Source organism: Corvus cornix, chromosome 2 (genome assembly GCF_000738735.6).
Source record: "Corvus cornix cornix isolate S_Up_H32 chromosome 2, ASM73873v5, whole genome shotgun sequence".
NCBI classification, from domain to species: Eukaryota; Metazoa; Chordata; class Aves; order Passeriformes; family Corvidae; genus Corvus; species Corvus cornix.
The window spans coordinates 64,542,696-64,556,361 of NC_046333.1; the positions used below are offsets into that span (position 1 = coordinate 64,542,696).

A 13,666-nucleotide genomic window follows, 5' to 3' on the forward strand; every position below is an offset into this window, starting at 1 on the left:
AAGATTGAGCCAAATCTGAAGACAGGCATGCAGGCTGGTTTAGAGATATAAAATAGGACATAACTCCAGCTGTATGCTCTGACATGGAAACAAAGTGAGCATCCTCAGTGCTTATACAGAATGGTTCATGTGGCAGTAGCAGTATTCTCTTGGATGTCCATATTTACCTTATGTAACTGTTTTCCTACTTTAGATAAATGATCAGAGCCCCTTGTTTGGATATTCCATATAGTTGATTTATGCAAGCTCAGTTTAATTCAACATTAAAGGGATTAAGTTTGAGCTTACACAGCTTCTAATTTTAATGATACCCTAAATGCTTGTGTTGACAAATACATGCAAATAATATACAACTTCAAATGGTTTGTTGACTTGACAGAAAGGTGCCAAAACAGATTTTTAATTCATAAGGCTTCTACAGTAAATATAAGACTTTAAAAGTATAAGCCTAAATAAGGGAATTGTGTACAGTGTTTTCATTTGTAAAGTGTTATGTCTATTTGATAGTGCTTATGTCCTTGACAAAATGTCTGCCACTACTAAACCAGTTTTTATCATTTGAATTTTTAAATACATGAGCTCATGGACACAGTCATCACAACTGCAGAAGCAGGCTTGCAGAAGCACCAGGAAAAATCCACTCAGCACATAATTTTAAGAATTAAAAAGCAAAAGTTCCACATAAATTGGGTTCTAAAGTTTGGACTTAGAAGTAAATATTAGACATTTGTAAAAATCCAAACTCCCTGTGTAGTAACAAAGAATTATGCATCTCATGAGACTCAGAACGATTTATGACCTGGAGACAGAGAAGAACAGTCCTTAGGGGAAAACCCATATTTTTTATACCTTGAGTGAATATTCTACTACTAATGAGTACTTGGCAGTTTGTTTTTTTCGTTGTATCTTTGTGTACATCTTCCTTTTCAGCACATTTTCCATTCTGGTTTTCAGGGAACTGTTTAGAATGGTAGAGGGAAGGCAGCAGTGCAGAGAGAGGAGATGTCAGCAGTGAGAAAGCTGTCCCTGTCAGAAGGGATGGGTGTACATGACACTGGGAGAGTAGATGGAGCCATAGCTGCAAGAAACAACAGCTCAGTGAGCAGCATCTCAGCTGAGCCCCAGGTGAGTTCAATAGCTCCAGTAGCTGTGGATTTCTTGCAGTTTTCCTGTTTCCCCTCTTGGGGAATTCCTGTGCTGGATCACAAAGCAGAGCCCAGGGAAGCTTGAACTTCACAGCTATTACACAGCTCGAATGGAAAAGGAAACCCCATCCAGTATAGCTTAGATATGTGTTGGTTGTGGCACTTTGCACGGAGGGAGGAGATTCCTATTTAAAGCACTTAGGCCAACAAAGGAATTAAACTGCTCCCCACTTTCTGACCATTAGGCTAATTCATAAAGATGGGAAACTTTGAAATGCAGCTACGGGAAATTGTGTTTTGCAGAAAGTACAGGCCTCTCATGTTTTATGCCTTCTATTATGAAGAGGAATTTAAGCCCCTCAGTTCAGGGATCTGGCTACAGGAGTACTTTTCCTTTTTATATGGTGAAACATCCATGGGAGATAAGTGCATGGACAACTGGAGTAAAATCATGGAGGATCATTTACATTAACGAAGTCCATTTCGGAGCTCGGAAAAGAGAAAGTTTAGCTTTTTAGGTAGTTAGAAACATCTCTACATTTTTCCAGATTAAAAAAAAAAAAACGGCAAACATTTTCTTTACAAGATGCTTTCCCATCTCCCACTGTTGCATAACTTCTACAGCAGAAGACTCCTTTTTCTGTTGCATTAGCCTGTAATTCGGAGGTCCTGGAAATCCTCTACATCTTCCATACAAGAGCTATACTGAAATTACTGATCAAAGCTAGAAGCAGCCTGCAGGCTGCCCAGAGTTGTAGCTCATGCTACACCAAAACCCAACCCCAAATTCTCAGCTGTACCACGTAACCTCACTTTTGGATCAGGACTAGGATGGATTGGGTGCACACTACTGCAGTTCTGCGGGAGCTTTGCCCCTCACTGAACATGAGCACAAAACTTGGTCTGTACTGAGTCATTTGTAGGCACCAGGGCTCGCTCGAGCATCCTCGACCCCCGCCTCCCGCCGTGCCGGGGGATTCCCGGGAGCTCTGCAAGTAGGTGGGAAGGCACCAGCACCTCCTCCTCCTCCGCAATCCCGGGCTGCGGGGCGCACCCTGCCCTGCCTCTTGGGTGGGTTTTCGGTTGGGTTTTGTGCTTGGCTTTCTGCTCCCTTTTCTCAGAACAGCCGGAAAAGGGAAGCGTTGGGCGGTGCGTGTCTCTCTCGCCTCCCCTTCCGCCGCCTGCTCCGCCCCGGGTGCTGCGGAGCGGGGCCGCCGCGCAGGTGAGACCCCGCAGTGTCCCTGTGCCCCCGGGGCTGCCTTCCTAACAAAGCCGGTTTCATCTCCTGGGCTCGCTTCAGAGCTTAGCCTTTAGGCAGGCCTTGCTCGTGGAAAAGCTCGCCACGGCAAAATGCTTTGCTTTGTTTTTTTCCTCCCCTGAAAAAGGTTAAGAGGTGCTGATCCTCACCCCAATTTTCTCTTCCAGTTTTCGGCATGGCAGTGGACTGGCTCGGCTTTGGCTACGCCGCCCTGGTGGCATCAGGAGGGATCATTGGCTACGCAAAAGCAGGTAGGGCGCCGAAAGGTGCTTCTATCCCTCCCCCTTTCCTCCCACCTGCTTCTCCCTCTCCCCAGTAATTTGGTGGGAGCTGGGCAGCTTTTTACGAAAGCCTCCTATCTCGAAGTTGACCCAGATGTAAATGTTATCGGTTTGTGCCATGTGCTGGTAACTTGCTGCTGTTGGGGTGTGGTGGATTTTGAGTTGAGCTGGTGCTTTGGGCTGATAAGGCTATAATCTGCTTTCTGGTGGATGCTGATATCTGCACTGTGCTCTTTAGATGAACTGTCATAAGTTTGCTTCAGAAAGGCTTTTTCCCTGCTGTTAAAAATACAAGCATTCTGTAAGTGTTCTGTATCTACAAATGACATAAATCACCCTTTTTCCCCCTTAAGAGATTTATTCCCATTTTAATCTTCGATGATAACAGTATACTGCAAGCTGCAGAGGGCTTGCAGAACTATCTTTTCTCCAAGTAGAGCTAAACAGTGCAAATCAGTCCTTAAACTTGTTCCTCTTCTGGGCTCTGCATCATAAGCTTACCCTCTGACCTACTGCTTTCATTTCCTGGCCTTTTTCTGAGTTAGCCCTCCTCCAGACAGAACTGTGGATTCATTCCTGCTGCAACACTCTCTCTTCCAGCTTTGAAAATCCCTAAGCCGTCTTAGTTTTTATGATAGGAAGAGGCACTGCTGAAGTCAGTAAGATTCTTACCAGTGCATTTGACTACATAGATGCTAGTGCCTATTCCAGTTTGTTTTCCATTGGCTTGATTTATCCTTTGGGTTGTGAGTGGAGTTTAGGACAGAAGGGACAATACTGAGGACTTAAGTAACTAATTGCATCTGTATTTTTCCGAGGCCATTATGAAAGGATAGGTGTCTTTCAAGCCTCTGGAACCTGATTGGGTGGATGTGGTTATGCTCAGGCGAGGGAATCCAGGTCACAGGATTTTTGAATGGGGAACCATTTGAATGAGAAACTCATATGGTGACTGCTAGAGAGAAAAAAAAAACATACAAAGGAGCTATTGTATCCTTACTAATTACTTGGAGAAACCAAAAGAAAATGGAACTTTCATGCCTAGAGCTAAGTTGGTGATCTGTTCTTTTACAACCAGGTCTATTTACCCACACAGACAGGGGGCAGTAGTAGGTGCATTTGGAAGAATATGAGAACATGGCAATCAAAGAGTGAGTGAGTGAATGATTTATTGATTGATTGATAAATTTTTCTGTCTTCATTTAGCAAGTTCTCTGGGTCCCTGTGTTTTGAGACATAGGAATTTCTTGAGCTGGAGGTAATGTGTTCTAGGAAGTGTATGTGTCATAGCTCCTTAAACAGTGCCTTGAGGTAAAATTCAAGGGATATATGATAGATGTTTCTTGCTTCACAGGCTTGTGGAAAGCATTGTAGCTCCCGCAAATTTGGTAACCCATACTCTGTGTAAAGCAGCCGCCTACTAGAGAGTGCATCTTTTCCTTGCACATGTACAAGTATATCAGGTGCTTTCTATCATTTTTGTCCCTTCTTTTTATACCAGAAGCAGGATATAAAGCAATACTACAGCAACCTTGTTGATGACTAAAGAATGATTACTTTCTGGAAGCAATATGCAGTCCTCCTGTAACATTGAGAGGAGATCTTTATCAGATTAGCTTTTCAATCTCAAGTCTTTGAAAGGTGACCTCAGAATGGAATATGTAAAGAACCAGCTTCAGTACCATTAGCCTTATAGAAGGCTTTCACCACTCACAGTGATCATGCCACTTCATTACTTGGTATATTCTATAAATCACCAATTTAGAGGTGGTATTCTTTATTTTCTGGTAGTTTGAGATTATCATTTATACTGAGGACTTGATTCAAAGTTTAGATGGGTCCAGGGAACCTTCTTCCAAAGTCTGTAGTTACCTTTGGATCAAATCTCAGCTGTACTTAGGAGATATGACCTCTTGTTCAACTCTGCCCTGTTCCTTGGCAACTCTTTGAATGCCTTCCTGCCCAATTCCACCCACATGTCCTTTTTTTCTGATCTTAAATCCTTACAATTTAATCCATCTACTTTACTGCCCCTCAAGAAATTTTCATAAGACTGTTTTGAAACAGCATGCTTCAGTTTGTGCAAGGAAAACACCAATTATTTTGTATTTCTCACTATTCTTTCAATCATAAGTGTATTAATGTCTTTGCTGTTAGAGAACTAAATACTAATGCAGTATGTATCTTATGCAAGAGTAATTGAATTGTTTCTTGGTGCTGATCAGCATGGCCTCAATATCTTACAAAAACCCTTCTCTAATCTTCTTTATAACAATGAATGATGAATGCCCATCTTTTTTTTTTTATTATTGTTGGTGTTTTACGAAACGAAGCTGCTCACCAAGTCAATTTTAAAGTTTCTAATAAATGCATTATCTTCTACTTATTCAGGTAGTGTTCCATCACTAGCTGCTGGTCTTTTCTTTGGGAGTTTGGCTGGACTGGGTGCTTATCAGGTCTCACAGAATCCAAATAACGTTTGGGTTTCTCTGAGTAAGTAATTTAAAATTTTTTTTAGAAAAGATTATATTTAGCCTATATATTTTGAATGAGTACCTAAAAGTCTTTGCAGAAGAGTTAAACAGGGATAGTGTTACAAATCTAATTTCAGTTCTGTCTAAACTTTGCTGAACTGGTGGCTGCCAGCACGCATCTGTCTCATACTGATGTGTATGAAGGATCATAGTGCAAGGGAAGTGCTAATAAGTGGATTTCTGACCCCTGTGTGCCCTCTTTTTGGCTGGATCCTCCTACCTTGAGCATCCTGCAGGAGGCTGGAAAATTTTGGGAAGTGAGATTCCCCTTCAGACTGACCATACCCCTAGCAGACTATTTTATTATCAAAGAAAATGGCAGAGACTGTGACTGGCTTATTTTTATATATGACAAATATGTGGAATTACAAAGGTGTTGATGCCTGGGGAGGTTTGAGAGAGAAGCAAGCTTCAGTAATGCTGTTTCTTCCTTCTCAGAATTGGAGCTTCCCTTCCCCCTGATTTGAGAAGGTAACTGTGGAGAGTTACTGCTTGGTCAGTATTTAAAGAGCCACCACTGACTATAGCATTTTTTACTGAAGCAGTGACATAGCATCTTTGACATGTGAAAATCAGAAGTGAAAGGGGAAGGCCCAGCATTTCCTCCACTTCAGCTTTGTTTACAGGCAGTCCACTTCCACACCTACTGGACAGGCCAAAAGCTGTGTGTGGTCAAGCCTTAATAACTGGAATACTCTGCAAATACAGCAAGCCTAAGAAGTGTGAGGTCAAATGTTTTCCCAAATAGGAGAGACAGATACATTTCTGTAACTCAGTCGCGTATGGAGTCTTTTCGTCCTTCTCATGCTTTAAAGTTTTTGGAAAAGATGTGTTCTAGTGCTGTTTGAAACAAAATTCCATTGCGTCTTAGACTACAGTCCCAGTCTCCTACATATCTCCTTACGTGGGATTAGAAGACATCAATTACAATATTTAGGCTGGTGTTAAGGAGGAAGGATGCCATGGTTAGGACTGAAGATGAACTGGATCCTGCAGGACCAGTCATCACATAGAAGCAACAGTAGAGGATAAAAGAGTTGTTGGAACAACATGTTGTGTGTAGCTGTTACCACTGGGTAGCAGATGCATATTAAGGCTAAGGATTTCATCAGTGTATGTTTTCCTTACTTTTTTTTTGGCATTCAGTCTTTATTTGAGATACCATGTTCCAGGGACTGTCCTTTCTATTTTACTGAGTGAAACTACCTGGCTCCTATCTGTATGTCAAGTGGTCAGGGACAGTAGCTTTAACTCTGATGGTTGGCACACTTCGTTTTGAAGTCTTTTGAAAACATAAATTAGCTCATTCTTAGAACATTGTTACAAGTTAGACATGAAAATGCTCCCTCCCTTTTTTGAGAAGTGGGGGAATTATGTGGACAACTTTCATGATTTCCCTGTGTGGGGAAGGACTGAGTTCCAGAGCAGTGTATCATAAATTATTTCCAGTCTCAAAAAGAGCACATTTGGAAAAAAAAATTTGAGGAGTATGTGCAGAAGCATGTGGAGTACACTGTCTGCTAGAGCTTGATGTAGAATACTTACTCTTTACAAACTAAGGCATTTTAAAATGTACACAATTTTATTGACTCTCTTAGTCTGTCAAGTGAAGTAACCCTGTTTCTCTTTTTACTTGATGCTGTTGCTTCTCTCTGTTCTGTTACTTTTGAATTCTGTTGTGTTTCTCCCATACACACATCTCTGCTGACTGAACTGTGCAATCTCTCCTTTAAGTTACCTCTGGAGCACTGACTGCCGTCATGGGAACAAGATTTTACAACTCCAGAAAATTCATGCCTGCAGGGCTAATTGCTGGTGTCAGGTACAATACAGTATACTTTTTTTTAAATTCATGTGTGTGATTTCTTACTTGCTTAATTAAGCTGAGACAGAGTGAACCATATTTTGTGTATCATTTTTCTTCCAGTGCACCCCTTACGTGAAATATTTGAAAATGAATTGACAAATTGTTGTTATTATTGTTTAATTATATTATTTTTCCCCTTATACAGTTTGCTAATGGTTGGAAGATTAGCACTGAAGATGCTGGAAAAGCCCCAGGATAAGTAACTGTTAATTTTACATCTTAATATTTGGAAAACGAAACCTGATAATGAAGTTGCATGAATGAAGAAGTGAGAAGATGGAAAAATTTTCTGTATCAAGACTTTTTTTTTCTCATTTTTATGTAAGGGGAACAGACAGTTTATATACAAGGTGCCATTTGTTCCAATGATCAGATAGAGCTGTATGTGTATAGAGAGAAATGGGTCCTGGCTCTGATTTTTCCAGACATGTTTCAATGTATTTTAACGCTTCCATGTTTGTATATTCCAAAATATACTGCTGACATGTATGAAGCAGAGAGAACCTGTAATTAAGAAAATATCTACAAAGAGGCACCAGGAGTAAGTGGCTAAATACAATAGTGTATCTCAGACCTTTTATACTGAGTATTACAGCGTGCTTTACCCGTTGCATTCTGAATTGATATACCATGTCTTTATAATGTCAAACAGATCTTGCCTTTTTATTGTTAAATGATGCTAAAATGATGCTTTTCTATAAGTAAAATCTGTTACAAACCTTTATTCGGCATGGGTTTTTTGTATAATTTCTGTGTTTGGAGACAGGGGTACTTTTTTTCACCTTGTTTTCTCAGTGGAGGTCTTTGGAGTGGACTGTTAGTATCCAAGGGCTGTCTTTCAATGATATTTAAAAATCACTTTATACATGGAGGGACAGAAGATTAAATTAGGGGCCTTCATTAACACTGCATTAAAAAAGTTGGTTGAAAGGGACTTACCCCGTGGATTAATTAAGCGATTAATTAAGCTAATTGAACAGTTGAATGTGATCTAGACTGTATAACTGGAATAAAATACCCTAACACTATGTAATTCTGATCTTACAGGCTTATTTGACAATAGAATGTATCAGCATCTTATTTTTATCTCTTAGGAGAGTGGCTGTGCCTCTTCAAATCTGTCATTATTAGGAAACCCTGGAGTCAGGAGGGTTCCTTGTTCTGCTGGGATGCCTGAGGACTGAAGTGTGGAAGAGGCATCAGTGCCATCTGGTGCTTTTGTTGTCACTCCAACCTTGACTGCTTCTCCTGCACTGGCTCTTGCAGCTCTATTGGTGCAGGCACAGCTAACGTGGGCTTAGCACTGTGATGGAAGGGAGAGGCAAGAAATGTGTGAAAGAAAATCCTTTATCAGCTTATTCTTTAGTGATACATTATTATTGATAAATTAGGATTCTTACAGTGTGTACCTTTATTTTAAAGTGATATTTTATGTATTGACTATTTAAGATTTTACTTTGGGACCTTTATAGCACTGATGATATCAGAACCTTGTCAACTGCTTAACATGATCATGGCAAAGCAGGTTTAAATTAACTTCCATCTTACACACTTTCCATTTTGTAGTGTTTACAGGAATTTGTAAAAATTGCCTCAAACTGCATAAAGCAAATACCAAACTACATAATTGCTCCATTTTGTTGGTCACTTCAATACCTGTATTTCCTTTTCTGAAAATGGCATTTAGTAGTATTGAGTCAAAGTGACTTTTCTACTGTTGTGGATCAATGGCCACCCATATGGTAGTAGACTGGAGGCTGCTGTAGTAGAAAGTAGTAATTACAAGCAGATCTATAGATGTTGGGCCAGTCATGCTGTCTGTTACCAATTCTTTTAGCAAAAGTTATCAAATTAATTCCAGGTTTTTGAATATATTGCATATTGTAACCTATCTTGTTTCCAGGGACTTAATCTGTAAATAGCCTCATCTGTACAGGATGAATGTGCAGGGAGCAACACTAAAAACATGTTAAAGCACATCTGAAATTCTAGTCTCAGTTAAATCATAGTCTCTTTTGGCCATACTTGAAGCAAAATCTAACAGAAGTTTTGTAATTACCTTTTTATATTTTTAAATCACCCTGTGTCATTGAATAGAAAATCCCATCACTGATACAGAATTTTCTAGAGCCGTTCAAGAATTAAAGACATGAACATCCTTCCTCCAGATTGTTCCTGCTTTTAGTTTGATTGTTAGCTAATTCTAAAAGATTTCTTTCTGGGGGTTTTTTCCACTGTGAGTGGTCTCTATGTAAACTGAGATAATTACTTTTGCATTAAATCCACTGTGGCTATGCCATGACTTGAGTGGAACTTCATGTTATGAGTCAGCTTGTACATGGATTTTGGAAAGAGTGATTTATTTATTTTTGGGAAATGAACTGCTAAAATAACTCGTAAAGTAAGGCTGTTCTGTTCAAAGCACACTCTGAAAATAAAAATATTAGTTTAATATTTCTTACAGTTTCAGCTGTCAGCACAAGCTGAAATGAATACTGATTTTTTTAAAAAGGTCCAGGAACAGGAAACTAGTTTTACTATACACATATTGAGTCACCAGGATTCAACAACTCAGAGTTTAATCATGCATCCAGAACATTACAGAATTGAGAGAAGAAAAGAATTGGAGTTGTCAAATCCTCGTTTCATAGAGTGAAGGCCCAGGTCCTCCATTCCACATCTACTTGCCTGAAAGAAGCTGGGTGGCAAGAGGAGATGTCAGGTATTTTACCTCTCTGTTGAGTGGCTTGCTCAGGACCAGAGGAGGGAATTTCCTATTCACTTTGGTAGGTAGATGATCTCTTGAAAGTAGGAGTTTGCCCTAAATTTTTTAAGGGGGGCGTTTAAGCCTATTTTTGTAATAGCAGTTGCTGACCTTAAGTCCTGGAAAGTGAGAGATGTTGGGCTCCCTTCAGTTCCTGCTATGGATGGGTTCAAGTTCCCTGAGGCTCCTTGCCTCAGGCCGTGGGATATCCTGCAGGGAGAATTTTGCCAGGGGAAGACACACCACAGCTGAGAAGAGATTGCAAAGTTCCTGGGATCTGTGGGAAAAGGATCAACTATTTTTAAAGTCTTCTTTAAAAGCTAAATAGTAACTGGCAAAAATGCAGAAACATTCTGAAGCTGTGCAATGGAACCCAGATTCCTCTCTGCCCAGCGTGGAAAATCCATGGGACCACCTAGATCTTACCTATGTGTTTACTTCAGGCTAACTCTAGGATCTCCAATTATGGATCTTACCTGTGGTGCCTCAATTGCTGATACTAAGGCAGCATCACGTACATACAGGTTTGGAATGTTATAGAACACCTAATTAGTGAAAATGTGAGCAAATATTTTGGGGGAGAGTAAAAATATTGGACAGTTGAGTGCATCCATGATGGCTTAGTCTTTACAGGTACAACACTCAGACCTCTAGTACAGCAATAATATACTTAGGCTCAATTGCACCATTGTGTTGAGGTTACTCACACATTGATAGATGTCAAACTCTAAGCTGTTCTTCCAATTAATGTGACATTTGCAGGTAGCAAAAATCTCTTTGATTTACTGCAAATGTGTGGTATAGAATAAGAATTCTGGTAATGTTACACTAGCAGTACAGGCAACTGTCTTTCACAAACCAGCAAAGGAGAATGAGAGGAGGATGAAAGATGTTCCAAGTGGAATGGTTTAAAAGGGAAGTAGTCATGTGCTGTCCTACTTTATCCCTTGTTCTAAGAATATGGTACAAGGCTGTTTTAATGCAAAGCGAGTCCCCTAACTCTTGTTCTGCTGCAGGCTTTGAAAGTGCAATTTGCCATGTCCCAGTTCTGTCAGTCATTGTGCTGGGAGCTGTTGGCACTCTTGTCATCACCAGCTGAGGGTCAGTCTGTGCTGAAACTAATATGGCCTGAAGTATTACACAATTATCCTTTTGTGGTGTTAAAATTGCTGGCTTCTTGGCATTACAGTCATGCTTTCTGACTGCACAGCTTAATCACCTGGAAAAATGGGAGGGGAAAAAAATGCCAGGAGAACCTCCAGGCAGTTATGACAGGAGGAGGAAAGTCTTTGTTTCTCCAGAATCCCTACAAGTAAAAATGGAAAAATGTTGTGTCAGTAATAACACAGAGGCATCTGCCCTCATCTTCCCTCCTGCTTCCTTGAAATTCCATGATGGAACAGATCAAAGTGCTGATGCTTTTATGCAATATTCCCAGCTCAGTCCAGTGCACAAGTGACTTTGGGTGTTCCCTTTAGTCTTTTTGTGCTTCTCTTCTGAACTGTGAAATGGAGATAATGTTTTCTGTATCCCTTCCCTGTCTGTCTTTTACATTGCTATCTTACACAGTGTATGGCTTAAAATGTTCCCTGCCCCAGGAGCAAGAATTGGTAGCTGGAATTGATACTGTTTTATTGCTGGTAGTTCATACATTGTTTTGAAACTCCTTGAGAAAAACCCTAATGAGAAAAAAATATGGTACAACAAAAGTCTATTCCCCTTATTTCATGAGATGTTAGCATTTGCTAATATATTGCTAATGTATTTTGAGATCCTGTCCTGCAAGCACAGTAACTAAGTGGGATTGAGCTTTAGTACTAATACGTAGAATCCCAGAATATTCTCAACTGGGGGGGACCCATAGGATCATTGGGTACAACTCCTGACGCCACGCAGAACAACCTAGAAATGGAACTATGTATCTAAGATCACTGTACAAGTGCTTATTGAACAGCAACAAGTTTGGGACCATCACTGCTTCCCTCAGATCTTGTTCCACTGCTTGGCCACCCCCTCCGTGAAGAACAATCCCTCACTCCTCCCCTCTTCTCCCCTCCCCTGCCCTCCCCTTCCCTCCCTTCCCTCCTTTTTTCATCTATTTTTTTAATCTCTTATCTTTTTATCTCCTTTCCTTTTCATTTTTTCTTTTTTCCTTATTTCTCTTTTTTTTTGTTCTCTTTTAGCTTTTCCCTTTTTTTCTTTCCCCCCTTGTTTCCTTTCTTTTCCTTTTTATTTTTTTCCTTCTTCTTTTTTTACCCTTTTTTCCCTTCTTCTTTTTTTTACCCTTTTTTTCCCCCTTTCTGTAATTTTTCCCTTTTCTCCTTGGTGTTTGTTTCGGTTTTTCTTTTTCCTGGTTTTCTCTTTCCATTTTTTCCCCTTGTTTGTTTGTTAGTCGGTGGCTGCCTGTGCTGGGAATGCAGGGGCTTTGGAAGGCTTTCCAGCGCGCCGAGCCGGGAGAGGGCGGCAGCGCGGCTCCGATGCGGCCGCTGTCAGCCGGGGGAGAAGGACACCCCACCCCACCCCGAGACTTGGAGACAAGGATAAACAACAATCAACTTGTTTCCAGGTTAGGGTTTGCCCACTTGTCGCTATCTGACCTGGAACTCCAAATGCTGGAACACAAATGCTTGGCTCTCTCAGCTGAATAGGTCTTTAGCTTCTTTATTACCTTTGCGCTGGCCTGAGGAATGAAAGGAAATGATCCTGGGGCAAAAGGCTTTTCTCACCAAGCATGCTATGCAATCCAATGGTCGTGCTGCTAAGGAGCTAATAATAATCGCGCGAAAAATGAAAATAACCCTTTTGCCACTCTTCTTACACCCCCTGAAGGAAAGCTTTTCTGTATTGGAAGATCATCCCAGTCTTTCTCACCTATTTACAGCAAAAAAGAAAATCTGCAAGTTCTCAGCCTGACTCACAAGCAGAGGGGATTTAGCAGGACAGGCCTCCTCTAAACGCTTTTAGAAAAAACATAAACATTATCGTTTTGTAAGATGTTGGAATAATTATATATATAATGAGGGAGAGGGCATTGGCTAAGTTTCTTTGGATACATGCTCTTTCAGCAATGTTATAACCATAGAAAATGATTGGGATCACATTATGTGCTGTTACCTGAAGGCATCCCACCAGTAGGAGAATTAATGGATGCGCTGAAATTCCTTCTGACCTCTCTGTTCCTCAATAAACCTGCACGCAACTTCTCTGGGGATGGGCCAAGTATTGCCCCATTAGTATGCAGCACCACAGTCAGCAGGGCGGAAAAATACACACCAGGAGGAGAGAAAATAGATGAAAAGCAGTAGGAACAAAGTAAACGCTTTTAAATTCTGGACAGAAATTTCCCTTCACTGAGATTCCTGCAGGTCTGTGGTGTCACGACAAGACATAAAATATTCTGAGGTGAGAGGAGGGTTGGTCCTCTTACTCAGATTCTGCTTCTGTTAAAAAATGAAGCCTGGACTGGGAGGCAGGGAAAATTTATTATGATGGGGGTAGTAGCCCAAAAATCATGACAATGGACACAGAATGGCAATCCTAAAATCTTCTGAAAGTATTCTAATCCGTAAAGCTGTTGTGAAAATGATCATTCTGGTTCTCTGTGTGGTTACATATCCCTGGTGTTTAGCAGTGTGCTAGATGCTTCACTCTGCATTGTTTGTCCTATATCCAGCAATATCTTCAGTTCCCAGACGCTACCTCACCTGGCAACCCTGCAGCATTTACATCAGTTTAGGGCCTGTCGCCAGATTTTCTCCTTCATGTGCCACTACTGTCTCATCCCTGCCAAAAAATAAGGACACTGTGTTTAACCTAC

At 40.8% G+C, this 13,666-nt stretch overlaps 1 protein-coding gene across 1 annotated transcript; it reads left to right on the forward strand.

The window, feature by feature from the left end:
* The first annotated feature begins 2,260 nt into the window (after positions 1-2,260).
* Positions 2,261-7,809, forward strand: LOC104691407 (transmembrane protein 14C-like). The gene is made up of 5 exons (XM_010402874.3): positions 2,261-2,367; positions 2,571-2,654; positions 5,076-5,177; positions 6,953-7,040; positions 7,231-7,809. The coding sequence occupies exons 2-5, from the start codon at positions 2,579-2,581 to the stop codon at positions 7,286-7,288; spliced, it is 324 nt and encodes a 107-aa protein (XP_010401176.1). The 5' UTR covers positions 2,261-2,367; positions 2,571-2,578; the 3' UTR covers positions 7,289-7,809.
* The last annotated feature ends 5,857 nt before the right edge of the window (positions 7,810-13,666 follow it).